Source organism: Leptodactylus fuscus, chromosome 6 (genome assembly GCF_031893055.1).
Source record: "Leptodactylus fuscus isolate aLepFus1 chromosome 6, aLepFus1.hap2, whole genome shotgun sequence".
NCBI lineage: Eukaryota > Metazoa > Chordata > Amphibia > Anura > Leptodactylidae > Leptodactylus > Leptodactylus fuscus.
In genome coordinates this window covers 95362034-95377368 of record NC_134270.1, presented here as the reverse complement: position 1 = coordinate 95377368, position 15335 = coordinate 95362034, and the positions used below count along the sequence as shown (strand labels likewise).

At 44.7% G+C, this 15335-nt stretch overlaps 1 protein-coding gene across 6 annotated transcripts in view; it reads left to right on the top strand.

Moving 5' to 3' along the window:
- Positions 1-15335, top strand: part of NFATC2 (nuclear factor of activated T cells 2) — a 111886-nt gene that overhangs the window by 34875 nt on the left and 61676 nt on the right. For all 6 annotated transcript variants that reach the window (XM_075276845.1, XM_075276844.1, XM_075276843.1 and 3 more), the window contains exon 3: positions 4459-4627. In XM_075276845.1, coding sequence (XP_075132946.1) covers positions 4459-4627 — 169 coding nt within the window. The remainder of the gene's footprint in view (positions 1-4458; positions 4628-15335) is intronic.

Here is a 15335-nt window from a genome sequence, read left to right as displayed (position 1 = left end):
GAACATTTTAGTGTTCGCTCATCTCTATTAATAAATTATTATTATTATTTTCTTGATCTCTCTGTTCCATATAATTTTATGCACATCACTATTAACCTATCAGAGCAGATAAACTTATAGGCATGATGCTTGTGTGTTCGCAATCAATAATGTCACCCAACAGTGCTGTACACTCATTAAATTTGGCAATAGGACGGCATATGGGTGAAATACTGTATATACAAATATGTTTCTTTTCCCTGGGAGGCTTTATTATAAAATATCTTTTAGTACCAGACTCTACAATAACCCCTTACTAGTCTTAAATGTGCACAATACTTTTATTCCCATTGCTTTCTCTCTCACTGCCCTTTAGTTTAGAGGCTTGGCTTTCTTTAGATTGTTTTGTAATGTAATTGAGAGTAAATATATACATGTTAAAGCAGATAAATCTGTGGAGTTTTATAGGAAACTTATTATTACTGGTTGTTTACACTCTACTGAGTGCAATAGCTAATACATTGTTTGTTGGTTTTTATCAATGTTAATGGAACATTTTAAACAGGTTTAGATTTTTGATACTGATCCTCATAGGTCACCCATATCAGAGAGGTGAAAGTAGTGGGAGACACTCGGCACCCCTTCCAATCAGCAATTCACTGCAGCTGCCGACACCAGAACTACACAGTGAACAAGGCAGACAGATCTTTCTGTTGTGTAGTGGCTATGCCAAGTTACTTCTTCTCTGCCTCCATTGACGTGAATTCAAGTGAACAGGAGCTGAGCTGAAGTAGCTTGGCCAAATAATGGATGGAACTGTGACGTCTGGCTCCATGCAGTGTATATTTCCTGTGCTACTGACTGTTGTTTAAAGATGAATGGTGGGATTGCTGGTGATCAGACCCATTTAGCCAGTTGTTGGCCACCTATTGACTGTATACATCAGAGCAAGCTGCAATTAATCATACAGATCAAGATTATATAGCTGCTTACAGGTACCCAGAGAGAAGACAGAGACAGTAATAAACCTCAATAAGTACTCCATGTACTGCTTAGTGAGCCATTATGACACAGCTTCCCTCCTGCCCATGTGATCCACCAGATGTCAGGAATTGTAAGAGCTGCTGGATCCTAGAGAGCCAAGATTAGCCCTGCAGTTCATGTTAAGAGATTGTATTCTTCTTGTAACTGGGACTAATGATTCAGCCCCAGTCACAGGGGGAACCATGAGTATAAAAATGGAAAGTTAAAAGGCCCCCCGAAGATCTGTTATGACCTTAAGTCTAAAAAATAAATAAATAACTACCTCCCTTAAAATATCCCAAGATCTTCCTCTCTTCGTTAGTCCCGACCCATTCCGTCTCGTTCATCTACGGCTATCAGATGTCACTACTGATCAATTGCAGGTATACAGGGTGAGGTTTGGGAGCTGAAAATGGGGTCTCGTTTCTTCCAGACGTGTGATCCTTGGCCTTTCAGGCGTGCCACAAATACTCTATATGCTGTAAGGGACAAGAAAATTACAAAATCCTCTCTCGATGGTACGGAGTCCCCTCGGTCCTTAATGAGATCTATCCTTCAACCTCGAATTCATGCTGGAGATGCAACATACACCGGTGTCACACGTCTGGTGACGTTGTACTGGAGGATTATCCTGCCCCGCTACTCCTCTCTATTTTCCCTCATAAATTCCAAAAACCTATATGTAAACTAATTGGTTTCCTACTAGTCGCAGCTAGATCTTTTATAGTTGTGAAAACCTTTGTCTCCTCCCTCCCTGATGTCCTGCCTGCAGGAGATCCTTCACATATGTAGCATGGAGAACCTTGCAGAGCTGAGCCAGGGCTCACTAAGAGACATGACTTCTAAAGAATACCTTTTATTATTCTACCAATTTTCAGTCTGCCTTTCCTACCCCTCCTTCCTAATTGTGATAATCTCTTTTAATTTCTTCATGTCCCATATCTTCTTCTACTCTATGTTCTGCCTTCCTTCCTACCCCCACATTTCAGAGCTCTATATTTGCCAATAGTAGGTGGGTATAAATACACAAAAAGACAAAGAATAAAAAAAAAAAAAAAAAAAAAAAAATGTTACTATCAATCAGACTATCCATGTTCTATTCCCGGCCCCAGCATCACAAAAGTCTGTTACTCCTACACAAAAATTACCATAATGAATAGGGATTTTATTTTATTTTTTAAAATAGCACTTAGTTTTTTTTAAGATAAGATAAGATATTCCTTTAATAGTCCCACAATGGGGAAATTTCAGTGATACAGTTTCATAGATGGTACAGTAGTATATAACAAGAGAGAAAACACATAGAAGCTCATGGCAGATAGAGAAATCCTAGGAATCATAGCAACTAAAAAAGAAAGAAACACAGACACACTGCAGGATCATTTAGTGCAGATTGATGTTAATAATAATTATAATAATAATAATAATAATAATAATAATAATAATAATACAGCCGACTTGGTTGTAGGACACGAGGAGGGGGGTCACAGCATGTGGATATAACAAGCAGAAATTTTGCAGAGGTGGGGGACATATCATGATAACATGTGGTAGTTCCTTTGGTAGGTGGTGAGATCTCCTGCTCACAGCTGATAGTTCGGTATCTTGCATCAGCACTATTGTCCTTTTAACCACAAAAAATGCCCCAAATGTCCTTCATCACAAGCCGTCCTCCTCCTCCTTACCACAGTGTTTACTGCCCCAAGGAAGTCAGAGACCATCCAGGTATACATGGTGCTGCTCTCTTGCCAAGCTTCCATAACTCCTGGGGTAGGTGGGTGATGGTTCCCAGGCTGTAGCAGAGTCCCACGTGTCCACAGTAATAGAAAGAAATACCAGTCCGCTGTAGCATCTTCACACATCAGCAATTGACGCCAGAAATCATCTCCTTGAACGAAGAAGTCCACACTTCCATGTAGGTTTCTCTTCCATGCTGCATGTTGAGCCATGCTGTCCTAGCTGGGGGGATGGTAACAGGCACATGTGGAAACCAGCTGAACCAGGTCTTGAGTCCATGCTTTACAATGGAAACAAAAGGAACAAAAAAAAAACTCCACAGTGTCTTCCATTCGGTTTATAGTTGCTAAATTCATAGTGCTAGATTGCTTGGTTACCGGATTCTTGAAGATACAGAGAAAAAGAGTGAAAAAGGAAAGAAAAGTTTGCTCCCAGCTTGGAGCACTGCATCAAGGCAGCCAGCCTCTCAGGGGGCGGCGCCTAAATAAAAAATGTCAAAAATAAACACTACATTTTCCTTGGTATTAAAAGAAAAAAGACATAAAAGTAAACCTTCTAAGGGAGGGTTCACCCAGTGTAACGTGCCGCGTGATGTGGCACATCTACGCTGTGGGAGCCGCAAAATCACGGCCGCAAAATAGCGCGGCGCATACGATCCCCGCTCCTGTTGAAATCAATGGGAGCGTGTATGGCCCGCAAAAACTCCCGCGGCATAGACGTGCCACATCACACGACACGTTACACCATGTGAACCCTCCCTAAGGGTGCATTCACACTACGGATATGGTGACTGATTCTGAACGTTAAAACACGTTCAGAATCAGCGCGTATAAAGCACATCCCATTCATTTCAATGGGAGCCGGCATACGAGCGCTCCCCATTGAAATGAATGGGCTGCTTTTTACTCTGCGAGTGCTCCCATTGAAGTGAATGGGAAGCGCTCGCGTGTACAGCACGCTGTGTGAAGGGGCCCGGCACTCGGCTCAGTCCGAGCCGTACACGCAAGCGCTTCCCATTCACTTCAATGGGAACGCTCGTAGAGTAAAAAGCAGCCCATTAATTTCAATGGGGAACACTCGTATGCTGGCTCCCATTGAAATGAATGGGATGTGCTTTATACGCGCTGATTCTGAACGTGTTTTAACGTTCAGAATCAGTCACCGTATCCGTAGTGTGAATGCATTACCAAAAATACGCAAAAATTAGAATGACATCAACTAAAAAAAACATTATAGCCCTTAAAACCACATGTACCACAAAACCTAAAAATGTCTTTGTGTTTGCAGGAATGCCAATACAGTTTTTGATATGCACTCTAAACACAGAAGACATAACAATGTGCTTAAAAAAAAAAAGTAGACAACGTAGTCCATAAGATTTGGTAAATAATGGTATCCGTCACAGTCCTCCATCCAGATGTATACGTCCTGGCTGGTGTATACATTAAATGGTGGCCACAAACTTGAAGTGAATTGAACCTGTCTAGCAAGTGTTTCACTGTTCTTCATTATCTGTATGCTAATTCTGAATAATATTACATGAAAGTCATATTTAATACAATTACTTGAATCAAATCTGAGAAGACAATTGTAAAATTGAGATGAATGATCTTATATTACTGGTTCTGTAATAATATGGAAGTAATGCAGAATTCCTAAAGAAATTCTGGGAATATTAGTTTCATCATCCATCTTGATCCTTTCTTTTTTCCCATACAGCATCCCTGTTGCTTCACTTCCTCCCCTTGAGTGGCCCCTGACAAGTCAGGCCGGTTCTTATGAACTCCAAATAGAAGTGCAGCCTAAACCACACCATCGTGCCCATTATGAAACCGAGGGCAGCCGAGGAGCAGTTAAAGCTGCCACTGGAGGACACCCTGTTGTCCAGGTAAGGTTGGTCGACTTAGTGCTAATATATGACATGAAAATTGTTCCGACTGTCTGTTGTTTAACAGCCAGATCTGAGTGCTGAGGAACCCTTCATGTATAACTTAAAATGGACCAGGAAACGAACAGTTAGAGTATGTTCACATGGCAGAGTTTGGTGCTGATTTTGAGACAGATTTCACCTCAAAATCCATGCCAAATTCCACTTAGATTTTAGCTTCCATTGTTCTTAATGGGAAGCAGAGATCGGCGCAGGACACATCATGTTCCTCAACTGGCAAGCTGAAGTTGAACTACACAGGCTGTGATCCTAGTCAGCGTTACGAAACCTTGCTTTTAGGTCAGAAAGTGGTGAGAGAAGAAAACTATTGGAAATACCTACTGCATACTGAGGAGTTTCCATTTTTTGCCCCCATAGTGGAATGTAGGGAAAGCAGAAATGCATCTTTCCACACAGTACTTTTCACAGAACGTCCACAGATTTTTGATATAACAATTGACATGCTGCGATTTCTAAAAAACGCCATGGCATTTTTCTGCTATGTGTGTATGGGATTTGCAGAAATGCTGTGATCTCCAAAACCAATACTTTTATGGAAATTGCAGCATGTCAATTAAACCTATGGAACACCGGTGGTTTCCCTACAGGTATTATTGAAGTAGAAAGTTGGACTTTCTGTGAAAAGCGCTGGGGAAAAGAATGCAATGCTACATGGGCACAAGTTTTGCTTAAAGGTTGACTTTCATGGAAGATCCATATCAAATTGCTGAAGGTCTGACTGGCAGATGTTCCAACAATAGGGAGAATGGGAGACCAATAACCCCCTTAATGCCATCTTATGAATGGAGCGCCGGCATGCTTGTGTAACTGACACTACATTCACTGCTATAGGACTGCTGCCTCTTCTTGATATTGCAGTCACAGCAACCCTACAATAGAGAATGGAGTAGTGGCCACGCAGGCGCACTGGCGCTCCATTTACAAGGAGACATGGGAACTTTCAGACTCCCATTCTCTTGATCCTCTACAATCAGGTGGCCAAATCCCCTGTAGTCTGACACTTATCCCCTATCCTGTGGATAAGGGATAAATGTCATTAACAGTACTATTCCTTTAAATTGGCTATTGTCATTATATAACTGTTAGCTAATAGAGGGGTGACGGTCCACCTCTCTAGTTACAAACCTTAGGTTAGTGAATTTTGATGGTCATATACTATGTGTCCACCCAAGACAGATTAGCCGCCTGTTTAGTGAGATATATTCAATGTTAAGCTCAGATTACTAAATGATGTATGACCGTTGTATTGATGTCCTGTATTATTGGTTTATACTGTATTGTACTCTCTTATTTTGCAAGAAGTAGTGTAGAGGCAGAACTGTGGTTGCGCCAGGTCTTGCACCATGGGGTGAATTTGTTTGGCGCGTTCAGTGGCATGACCTTGCGTTTGCTGTGCTGTAATGGTCGGGTTAAGCTAGTATGATGACCGTTTTAGAAAGGGAAGTTCTTGCTCATTTTTGGAAGTTTGGCTATGTGTTGTTTCTGTCTATTACTCATGGAAGCAGCCTGCTTCATCGGAATACATGGTGAGTGTGAGTATTGTCTTGAAGTGCTGTGATGTTTTGTATGCCAAACTTCTTTTTTTTTTTTTTTTTTTTTTTTTAAATGTAGATTGTGAGCTCCACATAGAGCTGACAATGTACATTTTCCCTATCAGTATGTCTTTGGAATATGGGATGGAAATCCATGCAAACAAGGGGAGAACATACAAACTCCTTGCAGATGGTTTTTTGCCCTTGGCAGGATTTGAACACCAGGACTCCAGCGCTGCAAGGCTGCAGTGCTAACCACTGAGCCACCGTTTGGCCCCTTACTTGTATGCCAAACTTTGTCCTTTACTCTACGTTATAGTTCAGTATTGTTAGGTTCTAGTAATTCATTTGTTAGGTAGTTCTTTCTGACATGACTACACTGTACAACTAGCCTACACAACATCACAAGCAGATCAACCCAGTGGTGGTCTTAAGATTTAATGGTTGTGCCATAATTGATTTTATTTTGTATTTATAGGACACTAGACTTGATGGGATCAGCTAGGACTTGGTTTACACTAGAGTCGGGCGAACCTCAAAATATTTCTCTTGCAGTGTGCTACACACTCTCGGGACCCTCTTCTGACCTCCTATGTGATGTGCCCAGGGACCAGTGAGGCCTGTGATTGGGACTCAGCGGTTATGTGGGGCACACTGTCCTCATGGTGCTTCAATGCAGATATCATTATGTCTGTGCACCCCAGGGGACCGTTGAGGTCTATGATTGGGTGTGTGACATTCCCCAGAAGGCTAGAAGAGGACCCTGAGGGAGGCCAGGAGAGGAGGCCCTGAAGAGACCTCAGAGTAGAACACTGGTTAGGGGTGGCCAACCCCAAAAGTTGAATGTATAAATCCAACCACACAGATATCTGCACCTTAAAAAAAAAACAAAAAAAAAAACAAAACTCCAAACTGCTGAGTTTCTGCAATGTGTGGCCTAAATAAATTCATTGCATGGTCATTTGATGTGTGACACAAATACTAAAGCCAAGCGTACTAATGTAAGTTCTTATCTATAAAAAGGATCAGGACCAAAGTGCTTTAATGGCAATGATATATAATTACTAGAGATGAGCGAACAGTGTTCTATCGAACTCATGTTCGATCGGATATTAGGCTGTTCGGCATGTTCGAATCGAATCGAACACCGCGTGGTAAAGTGCGCCATTACTCGATTCCCCTCCCACCTTCCCTGGCGCCTTTTTTGCTCCAATAACAGCGCTGGGTAGGTGGGACAGGAACTACGACACCGGTGACGTTGAAAAAAGTAGGCAAAACCCATTGGCTGCCGAAAACATGTGACCTCTAATTTAAAAGAACAGCGACGCCCAGCTTCGCGTCATTCTGAGCTTGCAATTCACCGAGGACGGAGGTTTCCGTCCAGCTAGCTAGGGCTTAGATTCTGGGTAGGCAGGGACAGGCTAGGATAGGAAGGAGAAGACAACCAACAGCTCTTGTAAGAGCTAAATTCCAGGGAGAAGCTTGTCAGTGTAACGTGGCACTGACGGGCTCAATCGCCGCAACCCAGCTTTCCCAGGATCCTGAATGGAATACACTGTCAGTGTATTCCCGTATACCCGATATATACCCCGATACCCGTTCCAACGGTGTGCCCCCCCACCTTCACCCCAGAAATACCCTGCAAGTCCCCTAGCAATAGAATTGGGGCTATATACACCCACAATTTTTACTACTGGTATACAGTGCCATTGTCTGACTGGGAATTCAAAGAATATATTGGGAATACAAATACCCTCATTTCTTGCTACTGCCATATAGTGCCAGTTTCTGACTGGTAATTCAAAGAATATATTGGGGTTACGTGCACCCACAATTTTTACTACTGGTATACAGTGCCATTGTCTGACTGGGAATTCAAAGAATATATTGGGAATACAAATACCCTCATTTCTTGCTACTGCCATATAGTGCCAGTGTCTGACTGGGAATTCAAAGAATATATTGGGGTTACGTGCACCCACAATTTTTACTACTGGTATACAGTGCCATTGTCTGACTGGGAATTCAAAGAGTATATTGGGAATACAAATACCCTCATTTCTTGCTACTGCCATATAGTGCCAGTTTCTGACTGGGAATTCAAAGAATATATTGGGGTTACGTGCACCCACAATTTTTACTACTGGTATACAGTGCCATTGTCTGACTGGGAATTCAAAGAATATATTGGGGTTATAAATACCCTCATTTCTTGCTACTGCCATATAGTGCCAGTTTCTGACTGGTAATTCAAAGAATATATTGGGGTTACGTGCACCCACAATTTTTACTACTGGTATACAGTGCCATTGTCTGACTGGGAATTCAAAGAGTATATTGGGAATACAAATACCCTCATTTCTTGCTACTGCCATATAGTGCCAGTGTCTGACTGGGAATTCAAAGAATATATTGGGGTTACGTGCACCCACAATTTTTACTACTGGTATACAGTGCCATTGTCTGACTGGGAATTCAAAGAGTATATTGGGAATACAAATACCCTCATTTCTTGCTACTGCCATATAGTGCCAGTTTCTGACTGGGAATTCAAAGAATATATTGGGGTTACGTGCACCCACAATTTTTACTACTGGTATACAGTGCCATTGTCTGACTGGGAATTCAAAGAGTATATTGGGAATACAAATACCCTCATTTCTTGCTACTGCCATATAGTGCCAGTTTCTGACTGGGAATTCAAAGAATATATTGGGGTTACGTGCACCCACAATTTTTACTACTGGTATACAGTGCCATTGTCTGACTGGGAATTCAAAGAATATATTGGGGTTATAAATACCCTCATTTCTTGCTACTGCCATATAGTGCCAGTTTCTGACTGGTAATTCAAAGAATATATTGGGGTTACGTGCACCCACAATTTTTACTACTGGTATACAGTGCCATTGTCTGACTGGGAATTCAAAGAGTATATTGGGAATACAAATACCCTCATTTCTTGCTACTGCCATATAGTGCCAGTTTCTGACTGGGAATTCAAAGAATATATTGGGGTTACGTGCACCCACAATTTTTACTACTGGTATACAGTGCCATTGTCTGACTGGGAATTCAAAGAGTATATTGGGAATACAAATACCCTCATTTCTTGCTACTGCCATATAGTGCCAGTTTCTGACTGGGAATTCAAAGAATATATTGGGGTTACGTGCACCCACAATTTTTACTACTGGTATACAGTGCCATTGTCTGACTGGGAATTCAAAGAATATATTGGGGTTATAAATACCCTCATTTCTTGCTACTGCCATATAGTGCCAGTTTCTGACTGGTAATTCAAAGAATATATTGGGGTTACGTGCACCCACAATTTTTACTACTGGTATACAGTGCCATTGTCTGACTGGGAATTCAAAGAGTATATTGGGAATACAAATACCCTCATTTCTTGCTACTGCCATATAGTGCCAGTGTCTGACTGGGAATTCAAAGAATATATTGGGGTTACGTGCACCCACAATTTTTACTACTGGTATACAGTGCCATTGTCTGACTGGGAATTCAAAGAGTATATTGGGAATACAAATACCCTCATTTCTTGCTACTGCCATATAGTGCCAGTTTCTGACTGGGAATTCAAAGAATATATTGGGGTTACGTGCACCCACAATTTTTACTACTGGTATACAGTGCCATTGTCTGACTGGGAATTCAAAGAGTATATTGGGAATACAAATACCCTCATTTCTTGCTACTGCCATATAGTGCCAGTTTCTGACTGGGAATTCAAAGAATATATTGGGGTTACGTGCACCCACAATTTTTACTACTGGTATACAGTGCCATTGTCTGACTGGGAATTCAAAGAATATATTGGGGTTATAAATACCCTCATTTCTTGCTACTGCCATATAGTGCCAGTTTCTGACTGGGAATTCAAAGAATATATTGGGGTTACGTGCACCCACAATTTTTACTACTGGTATACAGTGCCATTGTCTGACTGGGAATTCAAAGAGTATATTGGGAATACAAATACCCTCATTTCTTGCTACTGCCATATAGTGCCAGTGTCTGACTGGGAATTCAAAGAATATATTGGGGTTACGTGCACCCACAATTTTTACTACTGGTATACAGTGCCATTGTCTGACTGGGAATTCAAAGAGTATATTGGGAATACAAATACCCTCATTTCTTGCTACTGCCATATAGTGCCAGTTTCTGACTGGGAATTCAAAGAATATATTGGGGTTACGTGCACCCACAATTTTTACTACTGGTATACAGTGCCATTGTCTGACTGGGAATTCAAAGAGTATATTGGGAATACAAATACCCTCATTTCTTGCTACTGCCATATAGTGCCAGTTTCTGACTGGGAATTCAAAGAATATATTGGGGTTACGTGCACCCACAATTTTTACTACTGGTATACAGTGCCATTGTCTGACTGGGAATTCAAAGAATATATTGGGGTTATAAATACCCTCATTTCTTGCTACTGCCATATAGTGCCAGTTTCTGACTGGGAATTCAAAGAATATATTGGGGTTACGTGCACCCACAATTTTTACTACTGGTATACAGTGCCATTGTCTGACTGGGAATTCAAAGAATATATTGGGGTTATAAATACCCTCATTTCTTGCTACTGCCATATAGTGCCAGTTTCTGACTGGTAATTCAAAGAATATATTGGGGTTACGTGCACCCACAATTTTTACTACTGGTATACAGTGCCATTGTCTGACTGGGAATTCAAAGAATATATTGGGAATACAAATACCCTCATTTCTTGCTACTGCCATATAGTGCCAGTGTCTGACTGGGAATTCAAAGAATATATTGGGGTTACGTGCACCCACAATTTTTACTACTGGTATACAGTGCCATTGTCTGACTGGGAATTCAAAGAGTATATTGGGAATACAAATACCCTCATTTCTTGCTACTGCCATATAGTGCCAGTTTCTGACTGGGAATTCAAAGAATATATTGGGGTTACGTGCACCCACAATTTTTACTACTGGTATACAGTGCCATTGTCTGACTGGGAATTCAAAGAATATATTGGGGTTATAAATACCCTCATTTCTTGCTACTGCCATATAGTGCCAGTTTCTGACTGGTAATTCAAAGAATATATTGGGGTTACGTGCACCCACAATTTTTACTACTGGTATACAGTGCCATTGTCTGACTGGGAATTCAAAGAGTATATTGGGAATACAAATACCCTCATTTCTTGCTACTGCCATATAGTGCCAGTTTCTGACTGGGAATTCAAAGAATATATTGGGGTTACGTGCACCCACAATTTTTACTACTGGTATACAGTGCCAATTTCTAACTAGGAATTCAAAATGCGCAAGGCTCCCGGAAAGGGACGTGGACGAGGCCGTGGGCGAGGTCGGGGGAATGGTTCTGGGGAGCAAGGTAGCAGTGAAGCCACAGGGCGTCCCGTGCCTACTCCTGTGGGGCAGCAAGCATTGCGCCACTCCACAGTGCCAGGGTTGCTTGCCACATTAACTAAACTGCAGGGTACAAACCTTAGTAGGCCCGAGAACCAGGAACAGGTCTTGCAATGGCTGTCAGAGAACGCTTACAGCACATTGTCCAGCAGCCAGTCAGACTCTGCCTCCTCTCCTCCTATTACCCAACAGTCTTGTCTTCCTTCCTCCCAAAATTCCGAAGCTTTACAGAACAATAACCCAAACTGTCCCTGCTCCCCAGAGCTGTTCTCCGCTCCTTTCATTGTCCCTCAACCTGCCTCTCCACGTCACGATTCCACGAACCTAACAGAGGAGCATCTGTATCCAGATGCTCAAACACTAGAGTCTCCTCCATCTCCGTTCGATTTGGTGGTGGATGACCAGCAACCCACCCTCATCGACGATGATGTGACGCAGTTGCCGTCAGGGCATCCAGTTGACCGGCGCATTGTGCGGGAGGAGGAGATGAGACAGGAGTTGGAAGAGGAAGTGGTGGATGATGAGGACACTGACCTGACCTGGACAGGGGGGATGTCAAGCGGGGAAAGTAGTGTGGATGTTGAGGCAGGTGCAGCACCAAAAAGGGTAGCTAGAGGCAGAGGCAGAGGTCAGCAGCTTAGGCGAAGCCAGGCCACACCCGGAATCTCCCAAGATGTTCCAGTTCGTACCCAGCCCCGAAAAACTCCCACCTCGAGGGCACGTTTCTCGAAGGTGTGGAGTTTTTTCAAGGAATGCGCCGAGGACAGATATAGTGTTGTCTGCACAATTTGCCTCTCGAAATTGATTAGGGGCTCTGAGAAGAGCAACCTGTCCACCACTTCAATGCGCCGTCATTTGGAATCCAAGCACTGGAATCAGTGGCAGGCAGCAACGGCAGGACAAAGGCCGACTGCCGTTCACGCCACTGCCACTGCCTCTGCCTCTGCCTCTGCCACTGCCACTGCTGACTGTGCTGGCGATGCACTCCAGAGGACGAGCCAGGACACCACTTCATCTGCCTCCGCCACTTTGTTGACTTCTACCTCATCCTCCCCTGGTCCTGTCTTATCTCCTTCTCCTGCACCATCAAAGGCACCATCAGGCGTTTCTTTACAACAACCCACCATCTCTCAGACATTGGAGCGGCGGCAGAAATACACTGCTAACCACCCACACGCGCAAGCCTTGAACGCCAACATCGCTAAACTGCTGGCCCAGGAGATGTTGGCGTTCCGGCTTGTTGAAACTCCCGCCTTCCTGGACCTGATGGCAACTGCGGCACCTCGCTATGCCGTCCCTAGCCGTCACTACTTCTCCCGGTGTGCCGTCCCCGCCTTGCACCAGCACGTGTCACTCAACATCAGGCGGGCCCTTAGTTCCGCGCTTTGCACAAAGGTCCACTTGACCACCGACGCGTGGACAAGTGCATGCGGACAGGGACGCTACATTTCACTGACGGCACACTGGGTGAATGTAGTTGAGGCTGGGACTGCTTCCCAAACTGGCCCGGTGTACCTCGTCTCCCCGCCTAACATTCCTGGCAGGGACACGAGAAGAACACCCCCCTCCTCCTCCTCCTCTACCGCCTCCTCCTCCGCCACCGCCTCCTCCTCCGCCACCGCCTCCTCCTCCGCTGTTAGATTGACCCCAGCTACGAGTTGGAAACGTTGCAGCACTGGCGTTGGTAGACGTCAGCAGGCTGTGCTGAAGCTGATCAGCTTGGGGGACAGACAGCACACTGCCTCCGAGGTGAGGGATGCCCTCCTCGATGAGACGGCAATATGGTTTGAGCCGCTGCACCTGGGCCCAGGCATGGTCGTTTGTGATAACGGCCGGAACCTGGTAGCAGCTCTGGAGCTTGCCGGACTCCAACATGTTCCATGCCTGGCCCACGTCTTCAACCTAGTGGTGCAACGTTTCCTAAAGAGCTACCCCAATGTTCCAGAGCTACTGGTGAAAGTGCGGCGCATGTGCGCCCACTTTCGCAAGTCGACAGTAGCCGCTGCTAGCTTAAAATCTCTCCAGCAACGCCTGCATGTGCCACAACACCGGCTTTTGTGCGACGTCCCCACACGCTGGAACTCAACGTTTCAGATGTTGAATAGAGTGGTTGAGCAGCAGAGACCTTTGATGGAATACCAGCTACAAAACCCTAGGGTGCCACAAAGTCAGCTGCCTCAGTTTCACATCCATGAGTGGCCATGGATGAGAGACCTTTGTGACATCCTACGGGTCTTTGAGGAGTCCACAAGGAGGGTGAGCTCTGAGGATGCGATGGTGAGCCTTACAATCCCGCTCTTGTGTGTTCTGAGAGAATCCCTGATTGACATCAGGGATAACTCAGATCACACAGAGGAGTTAGGGATAGCATCCGATCCGTCACAGCTGGAGAGTAGGTCCACACATCTGTCCGCTTCACTGCGTTTAATGGAGGAGGAGGAGGAGGAGGAGGAGGAAGAAGAGTTGTCCGATGATGTGATGGTGATACAGGAGGCTTCCGGGCAACTTCGAATCGTCCCATTGTTGCAGCGCGGATGGGTAGACATGGAGGATGAGGAGGAAATGGAGATTGAACTTTCCGGTGGGGCCAGAGGAGTCATGCCAACTAACACTGTGGCAGACATGGCTGAGTTCATGTTGGGGTGCTTTACAACCGACAAGCGTATTGTCAAAATCATGGAGGACAACCAGTACTGGATCTTTGCTATCCTTGACCCCCGGTATAAAAACAACATCTCGTCTTTTATTCCGGTAGAGGGGAGGGCCAATCGCATCAATGCTTGCCACAGGCAATTGGTGCAGAATATGATGGAGATGTTTCCAGCATGTGACGTTGGCGGCAGGGAGGGCAGTTCCTCCAGTAGGCAACCAAGTTCTCACCGGTCCACACAAACGAGGGGCACACTGTCTAAGGTCTGGGACACCTTGATGGCACCCCCTCGCCAAAGTGCCGCCACGGAGGGTCCTAGTGTCACCAGGCGTGAGAAGTATAGGCGCATGTTGCGGGAATACCTTTCCGACCACAGCCCTGTCCTCTCCGACCCCTCTGCGCCCTACACGTATTGGGTGTCGAAGTTGGACCTGTGGCTTGAACTTGCCCTATATGCCTTGGAGGTGCTGTCCTGTCCTGCCGCCAGCGTCCTATCTGAGAGGGTGTTCAGTGCAGCCGGTGGCATCATCACTGACAAGCGCACCCGTCTGTCAGCTGAGAGTGCCGACCGGCTCACTTTGATAAAAATGAACCACCACTGGGTAGAGCCGTCATTTTTGTGCCCACCTGTGTAAAGCACCCCAACATGAAACTCCATGTCTGTACTCAACCTCTCCAATTCCTCCGCATCCTCATACTCATCCACCATAAGCGTTGCACAATTCTGCTAATACTAGGCTCCCTCCACCCTGATTTCCCCCAACTCTGCTGGTTAGAGGCTCCCTCCACCATGAATTTGCCCAAACTGGGCTGTTTAGAGGCTCCCTCCACCATGAATTGGTCCAAACTGGGGTGGTTAGAGGCTCCCTCCACCATGAATTGGTCCAAACTGGGGTGGTTAGAGGCTCCCTCCACCATTAATTGGTCCAAACTGGGCTGGTTAGAGGCTCCCTCCACAATTAATTGGTCCAAACTGGGCTAATTAGAGGCTCCCTCCACCATGAATTGGTCCAAACTGGGTTTTTTAG